This window comes from Solanum dulcamara, chromosome 11, assembly GCF_947179165.1.
Source record: "Solanum dulcamara chromosome 11, daSolDulc1.2, whole genome shotgun sequence".
In the NCBI taxonomy this organism is placed as follows: Eukaryota; Viridiplantae; Streptophyta; class Magnoliopsida; order Solanales; family Solanaceae; genus Solanum; species Solanum dulcamara.
Window position 1 is genome coordinate 39,335,862 of NC_077247.1, and position 9,978 is coordinate 39,345,839.

At 35.5% G+C, this 9,978-nt stretch overlaps 1 protein-coding gene across 1 annotated transcript; it reads left to right on the forward strand.

The window, feature by feature from the left end:
• Positions 1-689: 689 nt before the first annotated feature.
• On the forward strand, positions 690-3,778 carry LOC129872562 (B3 domain-containing transcription factor VRN1-like). The gene is made up of 3 exons (XM_055947521.1): positions 690-804; positions 1,127-1,305; positions 3,329-3,778. The coding sequence occupies exons 1-3, from the start codon at positions 690-692 to the stop codon at positions 3,776-3,778; spliced, it is 744 nt and encodes a 247-aa protein (XP_055803496.1).
• Positions 3,779-9,978: the final 6,200 nt, after the last annotated feature.

The following is a 9,978-nucleotide window of genomic DNA, read 5'->3' on the forward strand; positions in this document are numbered from 1 at the left end:
GTTTATTTTTGGAGTATGGCTTAAGCCATGGATAACATAAACAACCAAAAATCTGTAGGGAGCTATAATCAGGTGATTTCCAAGTAAATGTAGGAATGTGGATTGGTTATCCAGTTGAGAGGTGGGCATACAGTTGACAAGGTAGACAGTATGATGACATGCGAAAGACCAAAATTCGGGTGGAAGGGACGCATCATGTAAGAGTATTCTTGCAGTTTTGTTGAGGTGTATAAGGTGGTTCGAGAGGTGTTCAATGTCGTGGAGCTAGATATAGGGGTCAAGACTTTTATACTCTCCTCCGCCATCAGTATAAGTGATAAAACTTTGGTGTCAAAATGTTTTTCCATCATAGGATAAAATTTTTGGAAGATCTCTTTGACTTCACTTTTATTTTTTAATGTGTAGAGCCAAATGTATTTTGTTTATTGATCAACAAAAATACAATAATACAACTTTTTGTCAAGATATAAGACGGGTGATGGCCCCCATAAATCACTCAAAATAATTTGAAGCGGTTTAGAGTTACACAAAGATAATTGTGTGAAAGGATGTCAATGGACTCTATTAGATAAGCAAGAATTACTATAAAAGAGTTTGTCTCGCTCATGAAACAGTAGCGAGAATTTATTTAAAATAAACCTAAGAACTCTAGAGTGAGGATGACCCAGAGGTTGATGCCAAGTAGTTAGATGAGTGGATATGGTAGTCATGTGAGCTTGGGTATAGGAGACAAGCCACTCATACAGTCCATTGCTGATCCGAGCGATTTCCACATTTTCAGATCCTTCACAACAAAGTCAAAAGGTAAAAATTCAATACAAACAGAGAGAAGCTTGTGTTTAATGGATGGGGCACACAAAGTATTGATTAGCTTAAAAATATTATTTGATGCATTTAATTGAGTAGAACCTGTGTGAGAGATGGGAATTTTGTTACCATCACCCATAGGGACATCCTCGTTACCGTGGTTCGCTTGTAGGTTGTGTGGATCTGTTGTGATGTGATGGGTGGCTCCCAAGTCAACTATCCAGGGGTTGGTGGCGGCAGTAAACCCAACAACATAGTTGGCTTTGGCTTCAAAGTGATTGTGAGACTTTGAAACTGCATAGTTGACATCGAGTAACAGAGTTTGGACTTGAGTTGGACTACCACTGTGGTGGTGTTTGGACGTTAATTTTGGAGACATTGTTGAGAATTGTTGTTATGCCTGCGAGTGTTGCGATTATTGGTGTTGGATTTGCCGACAGCGACAGTTATGAGGCTGGACAGCTTTTTAGCATCATCGTGACGAAGAAAGAGTTCATGGTCAAGTAGTTTTTCAAGAAATTCCTCATAGGAGATAGCTGTATCTCACGTGCACGGATGGAAGCAGAGATTTCTCGAAACTCAAGACCTAGACCACTGAGTATTTTGATGATGAGTTCAGGATTTGACACAGGAGCACCAACAGTGGCTAACTCATCCAAAAGAGACCGAGTAGTGTGAAGATATTCGGTGATGGAGCGAGAGTCCTTAGTGACACAAGCAAGTTGATCATGCAGACTAAAGACTCGTGTTTGGGATCTGTTGCGTAATTGGTATGCAGAGTATCCCAAGTTGATTTAGACAAGTTGGCGACACCAACAGTAGAGGCAATGATGGGTTCGACAGAAGCCATGAGGGAATTCTAGATGAGTTGGTCTTGACGGAACCAAGTTAAGAAAGTAGGATTGGGAGATATGTTTGTGCCGAGGATGATTGTGCGACTGGGGGCCGGAGTGGTCTAATAGAATGTATGCGTCCACTACAAGCCAAGGACCAGGTCCTTTGACGGAATAACAATCGAGGAAAAGTAAATAAGAGGAAGTAAAATCAACACAAGATTTTACGTGGAAACCTCCTTGCTCAAGGAGGAAAAAACCACAACCTGTCTCGCAGGATTTCACCAAACAACTACATTAATCAAAGATCCAAAGTTCAAATTATAAGCTCTTGCAATCTAGGAATTGAACTCTCAATCCCTACCCCCTCACTGTAACACCTCTATTACATACATGTTCAAAGCAATAACATTATTACCCACTAAATCAACCAACTCTAGTCGACTTAGACTTTAAGACACCTCCATAGCTAACTCTAGTCATATCCAGAAAGATTGAGAGAAAACTTCTGTTGATCTGATTCCTTTATAGTTTTAGGAATAGATCTACAATAATGAGCACAGAAATAAAAACCCTAAAAACAACTAAGAACAATGATAGCTCTATCAGGTCTCTGTTGTTCTTCGAGAAGATATTTCTAGAGAGAAAAGCCTTTTGCTATGTTTATGAGAATCAGATGCAAAAATTGGATTGTGTTATTGAAGGAGAAACATAATATATATGCTTGACACAATTCCTGGAGCAATGTTTACCAACGACATGCAGTTTTGGTAGGGTGTATAGTGTACTTTTTATTGGCTGTCCTTTTCTCATCATCATAACTCTCACACGGGATCAGGTTCCTGACCAGTTCTCATGGTTTGTTAAATCATCAAAACTTCATAATAGCATGGTCTCATTGAAATGACCAAGAGGTTGTAGCCATACATAAGCATGGAGAATAGGGCTTTCCATGTAGCGAAGTTGTGGCCACTGCCGAGTTTGATGGGTAATTGGGACACAGGATTGAATTGAATAATGATGTTGGTACTCGGTGTGTTGTCAGCATTAGAAACTCTAGAATTGTTATTGACGTTGTGATTTGTCATTGTTGCTGACCTGCTGATCTTCGTGAGAGACGCACAAAAGAATAAAATAAATTCATCTTTCTTGTTAGAGCGTATAGAGCCCTAATACCATATAAACACTGATTAAGTGTCGAAAGAATTTACTTTATTAATGAACGTAGAAAGGTATAAAATAGAAGTACAGAGAGAATAAAAACACTACTAAACAAAGACTAATAGCATAATCTAAATAAACAATGACCGCTAAACTAATTAATGCAATATCCTAAATAAACTGAACTGACTGTAGCTAACAGGGCTGAGTCGTTCAATGCCAATAGCATGTACCTGTAGAATTAATTAGTCAAGATACTCACAAGTTTATTATATATAAGGATGTGTCTTACTTTGATACCATGTAAAATTTGAAACTTTGGCTTTATTCAATACAAGAAGCTAGCTAATGAAGGAAGAAATCCGCAAGAACTACAACTCATTCTCTCAGTTAATGTGGGACAATTTAACATAGATCGAATAAAAATACTGTATGCATGCGCAAGCGTGTACTGCCAATTTTGTAGGTCTGCTTCTGTCATCATTCCAAGATGTATGAAACTAAATTAAAATTTCTCTTGCACACAGAGGATTCCAGTAGTATTTGCCAGCAAACATTGCAACGACATGTTAAACCCTGTGTTTCTTGAGGCTCCCCATGGAAAAGCATGGGAGGTTGAAGTGGAAAATTCTGAAGGCCAAATTTGGCTAGCTCAAGGATGGAAGGAATTCAGTAACTATTACTCAATAAGCATAGGGAACTTTTTGATATTCAGGTACAATGCTCGTGCACATTTTGATGTAACTATATTTGATCTGAGTGGCGCAGAAATTAAATATCCAATAGATGATTCTATGGATATTTCGGATCATTCTACTGAAAGTCTGAGCCATGGCCCCTTAGTAGAAGAAGAGGATGATATTCCAGTTAACCTTCAAACTAGTGCTAATGTGATCGAGGAAGAAAAGGATGATATTCCAGTTAACCTTCAAACTAATGCTAACGTAATCGAGGAAGAAGAGCCTCAAGGTAAGTAAACATCATAACTGGTTTATTAGCTATTAATTGAATGCATTTAGTAGTAATACATTGCATTTGGACATTTATTATATTTCAAGAAATAAGTGAAGGCTGCGAGGAGAACCAGCAACAACCCAACATTGGTACCGGTAAGACCAAAAGCTTGTTAGAGACTTGTCTTTAGTGTAATTAGAGACTTTTATATCAACGCGAGTATAACTTAAATAAGATCCTTAATCTGTCCATAACATTTCTGTAAGAATCATATCATAGTAGTTGTTATACTTATATCAAGTTTGCTGCAGGTCAAGAGGTCGGAGAAGCTAACGATAGAAGTGAAGAAGTTGGTCCAAAGAGTAGCAGCCGACACAGCTTGGTGAACTTAAATGGTGACGATCCATATTTTGAAATTGTTATTAAAAAGACACACACTACTTGTATGGTAAGGTTTAATAATTTGTACATTCTGTTTTCACATTTGCTAGATTTCTCATTCCTCTACGTACTAATTATTTTCCTGAAAATCTAACAATCATGTGTTTGTTTGATGAATATGTTTATTAGACTATCCCGATGAGATTCGCCGAAAGGACAGACATAATCAACATGAAGAATATGAGGCTGGTTAATGAAGAAGGAATAGAATGGGGAGTGGAAATAGAGTATAATGGGCGTGCGGTTACCATAAAAAGAGGATGGCCTGAATTTCGAAAACATAACAAGATAGCTAGTGGTGAGACTTGTCGCTTCAAGTTGATTCGGAGCCATGCTGCTAATGTTTTGCAGGTCCAGAAGATCCCAACTCCCCATTCCTTGCAATATTAGTAGCTACAATTTCTTCGGAAGTTGCTAGGCAGATGTTATACTTGTTTGCTTTAAAAAAGACAGACCAACATGGACTTCATTTGCTAGGGTACCAAACTTCAGATAGATTTCTGCATAAATTGTCTTCTTATAACTGCAAGGATATGTACTCAGCAACGTGCTCTAGTAAGCATTTTATTTTGTAAACATTGTGGAACGTAACTCTTGCTTGTTTTTGCCTTACATATATTAAAGTCCTTTTTCTAATCGCCAATTATTTACTAGCAAATGAATTACTATTTTGCAACTTTGTGAATAGTTATAAGCCACGATGGAAGAAGAGAGAGAAATTCTGCCTTCTCACTAAAATAAAAATTAGAACCATGAATCAATGCCATGAACCCACTAATCCCGCCAGATAAAGGAGGATTAAAATTAAGCCGGGATTGAGGGACCAGAAGTGAGAAAGAAGTCTTTCAAAACATACTAATTGCTCCTAATTGCTCCCTATCCCCTTCAAGGCACAAATCACTTAGAACATCAAGCTACTAGAAGAGGATGAAGAAGGTGACCACTGACCACATATTATTAATTACTATCCGATGAAGAAGAAAGAAGAATCTATAGACCATGGACATATTCCATTAAATGGGCAAAAGAATCAGCCACAACTATCTAAAAGAGAGAGTGATTATGTTGTGGAGAGTGACTGAAAAAGACCGTCAAATCGCCCAACTTAAGAAAAAACTGGAACTCCACAGCCCTGTTGAGTCTACTCCTAACTAGGAGCAAGAAGCAAGGGATTCGGCGCATCTTAACTAATTTAGCTCACGACTATTATATAAAAAGGTTTTATAAAGAGGAAAACTTGTGGCGAATTCTACAACAAGGACCTTGAATCATCAACGGATACTTTTTATATGTCAAAAGGTAGTATTCAAATTTTGTTGCCTCCGAAGCCAAAGAAAATTTCCACCTTTCCTATTCCAATAATTTCACCTTTCTTCCCATTTAGAAAGGCTACGCTGCCCCTTGGAAATCAGTAGATGTTTGTTTGATTTGTAGTCCAAGGAAGAAATTTTGTTCGCCCATCGTGCTCATTTCAAACTCAACACTCATCAAAATTGTGGTTATATTTCCACATCACCTTTTTTGTGACCTTTCTATTGATTAGTAAATACATTATGGATGAAAAAAATAAAGGAAAAATATACTAATAAAAAAGGAGAAAATAAAAATGAGCATACAACAACTCCATACATAATTGTTATTTATAGATTGATCATAAGAATTAGGTAGAAGGGAGTTAAGGAGACATGTTATTTAAGTGAAGAATACAAAAAGATGGAGATTTTATATAACTCATGAGATTTAATTAGATGTAATATTTTTTTAATTATCAAACAAATTGATTAATGAAAATAATGAATTAAAAAATTCAAAAAAAAAGGATATAAAAGTTAAATAATTTTCTACAACATATAAAGTTGTCACATCACTTTGTTTATATCTACTTTATTATGTATCTAGATTCTTGTAGCTTTTTCTCCTTATGAGGGTAACATCGTAGGTCTCCCCGTGGAATTTACGGATTATATGTTTTGATAATGACAGAGCGTTGCTTTTCTTTGACTTATAACATTGATAACTAGTAGCATAGGTGTAACAAATACTTGCCACGTGGACCCGGAGATATTACAGTACTTCAAGAAGCCTATTAAACGAAGGAGACTGATTCCTGCCTTATCCGCAGAGCAGCATCTGTAAAGGATTAGGAGTCCTTAAACGCGTAAGCAAAGGAGGAATCAGCGACCTAATTACAGATCATATAAAAGGGAGATTTCGGGATTAGAAGAGGTTGTCGAATGCAAGCAAGAAAAAGTTCTTCCTTCTCAGAGCAAGAGACAGAGAAGCGAAGTAGAAGAGATTCAAAGGCACGAAGACAACTTCCATGAACTAGCGTTTAAGGTGTTGTTAGAGTTAAGTCTGTAATAGGAAAGATACTGAGTGATAACTATTCTTATTATTGTGTTAAATTGGTGAGTTACTGTGAAGTGTGAAAGAAGAGAGTAACGGTTAAAGTTAATAGTTACATTGAACTACTAGAGTTTAGTCCCTTCGATTATAGAATTGTAATCTGAAACCTTTTGTTTGAAAGTAATAAAGTTTGGCAGCTGAAATCCTACACGATGTGGGTGGTAATTTTTATTTCCTTGAGCAAGGAAGTTTTCCACGATAAAATCAAGTGTTATTTACTTTCTGTTTGGCTATTAGTCTAAGAACCAGGTTCTTAGAATTAGTTGGTATGCTGCAGTTTAGCGGCAATAAATATGCGCATTGTCACTATCACTACAACTAAAATAGCTTTTAGCGACAATAAATATGCACATTAATAAAGAGTGTTAAACCATTTACAGGCATTAGTTAATTGTTATTGGATCCAGTGTCTCTATAGGCTTTAAGGCTATTTACAAAGAGTGTTAATTCCATCTAAAAGAACATATTTAACGGCAATTAAGCTATTGCAATTAATTAATTGCCGCTAAAGATACACCTTTCTAGCAATTGTCGTTTTCCCTTGTCCCCCCATGGCTACAATTGGGACGACGTCTAGCTCATTTTTATTCATGTCTGAGTGAAATAACAAAAAATTAGTGACTTCTCCTACTGTGAAGTTAATGAAAGAAGAAAGAACTAGGAAAGAAGAAAAGGACAATACGTGGGGCGGCAGTGAAAAAAGAATTCAATAGCTGCGAAACGAAAAAATTTGATAGTTGGTTCAATCCAACCAGAAATTACAATAATTCAACAATAACAAGACTTCAAAATTCTACAACAATAACAAGACTTCAAAACTCTAAGTCCATAATAAAGTATCATGTCAATGAACTTAACGAAGGAGATATTCAATTAGCTAAGAAAGAACTCCATCCACTCTGCCTATGCTTTTGATGTTCTTTCTAATTAATTGTCAAGAGTTGCATGCTGTTATACTCAACATACCATCTTATTTGCTTGGAAATATTTTCGAGAGAAATGTGGCGATTTGGTGCTTCATGTTCCTGGCAGGGGATCCTGGTCTGTTAAATATGACCTGGGCATTTCAGAAGCGAGAATTCGGTTCACTTGGAAGGCATTCGTGCTGGACAATAAGTTGAAAATTGGTGATGTCTGTGTATTTGAACTGATTAAGGGCACTCAGCCTTTTTAGATGTCCCTATATTTCTACAAAAAGAAAAAAAAGACGCGTGCATGTATTTCGTGCGGCTGAGAGAAAACCAATGAATAAAACAGATGGAGGGGTTTCTGATGTTAAAAATTGAGAATTCAGTTCCATGTTCTCAACCCAAAATAGTTCACAGAAGGAAATTAAATCTTGAAAAGAAGCAGAAAGGAGATTCCGATGGTTTCATCACTTCAAAAATTATTTACACAAGAAAATGTTGCAATTTTCTCCAATCCCTCTCCTTCCTGTTTTAGCTGATGAAAGGCCTGATTAGTTTCGCAAGACAAAAGGCGCAATCAGCTCAGAAATATCTTTCAAAATAGTCCTATCTATATTACTGTTCAATTTAATTTACTTACCTAAAATAATGAAGATACGGTGCTGCTACTAATGGATTGATAATTCCATATTTTTTTAATCAATTTTTAATTTAATTGTTTTAATATCTTTTGTCAGTAATATTGCAAGTTAATATGTAATTGTAGTAGTTGTAACGCCTATCATGATGTTATAAAATATGTCTCTTACTAATACTTGCAAATCTACAGCTTTAAATAAATATACTCCTAATTAGGGCTGTTCAAAATCGTCCGCTACCGATAACCCAACCGCAAAATTGGCTTATTGGTATTGGGTTATCGGATTAGTGGGTGGGGAATGGATTTAAATTTTATAATTAATGGCTTATCGGTGTGGGGGACGGATTACTCAATTTTGTTATTGAGTAGACCGTTAATCCATTAAGAATTTATTATATTTTAATATATTTTATCCCTAAACATATAAAATATGTATAATATTGATAATTTTTATTTGTAAACCTAAAATAAGAGTCAAGCCCATTTAACTAAACAGGCCTAACCAATTTAATTAAGGAAAAATTACCTTTTTACACATATTATAATACCATATTTACTTATATTCCCTATTATACCAAAAAATTTCCAAAATCCCTCTTTTTTCTTTAACTCTCTCTCCCTCACTGATACATCACTCTTCCTCCCTAAATTCTCGCCCTAACTCGCTCCTCTTCATCAGTTTTTGAGATTTTGAATTTATGAGTACATCTGTTACTCAATTTCAAGGTTCTAACTAAGGTATATTTTAATTTTTCCTTATATGGAATCTCACTTCATCCTCATTCAATCTGATTTCTCCTAAAATTTGTATCGTTTGATTTCTTCTGTAAATCTTTGAAAAATCTTGTAAAATTGATATCATTTGCTTTCTTCTGTAAATCTTTCTGTTTTTGTAACTCATATCTTCAATGATGCATATGGAATCCGTTCATGGTCTCAAACAGTCAAATAAAAATCAAGGAATTCTTATTTCACCTGATTCTGATTCATCTTGGGAAGGTTACGACGAGGTTACATCCAAACATCGTAACGATCCAGCAATAATGGATAAGCTACGTGAGAAATTGAAGTCGAAAGCTCCAGTTAAACATGCACCCAAAGAACTAGACAACAAGATTGAATGAGTTACAACACGCCCTAATCTCCCAAAGGTATGGGTTCAATTAAGGTTTTTTTAATGAAGTTTTTATGAAGGTTTTTTGATTCTGATACATATCGTTTATGTATCAGCTTATCATGTATCAAGCGCTAACTCTTCTGATATATAGTGTGTTTTTTAAATGCTATTTTTTGGAGATTTACTACTTCTGATACATCGTGTTTAAGTGTCAGTTTCTATTGTATCAAGTTTTAATGATTCTGATACATCTATATTTATGTATCAGATTATAATTTATAAAGTGTTACTGCTTTTGATACATCTTCTGTATGTATCAGAATCTCATGTATCAAATATTTTAATGCATATGATACATCGTATTTATGTATAAAGTTCAAGTTGTATTTAACCATTTTTTATGTCAATGCAGGGAATGAAATACGTCATCAAGAAGATCTCGTCCCACCCATTGAGATTCGGCACGGCATATAGAGCTAATTTTCTTGATGATTTTGAATCATCGATTAATTGATGAAACGCGAATTTTGTTTTGAATTGATGCTCTGTTGTTTTCCTTGGAGTCGATGCTCTATTTTTTGGCTTGAAACTTCATGTACATAACTGTCGCCTTCTTTAACCAATTAATCTCATTAATTAGATCAGTAATTGATTTAAAGAGTCAATCATACCTTATCTCAATCTACTATCCATAAATAGATGATGTGCATT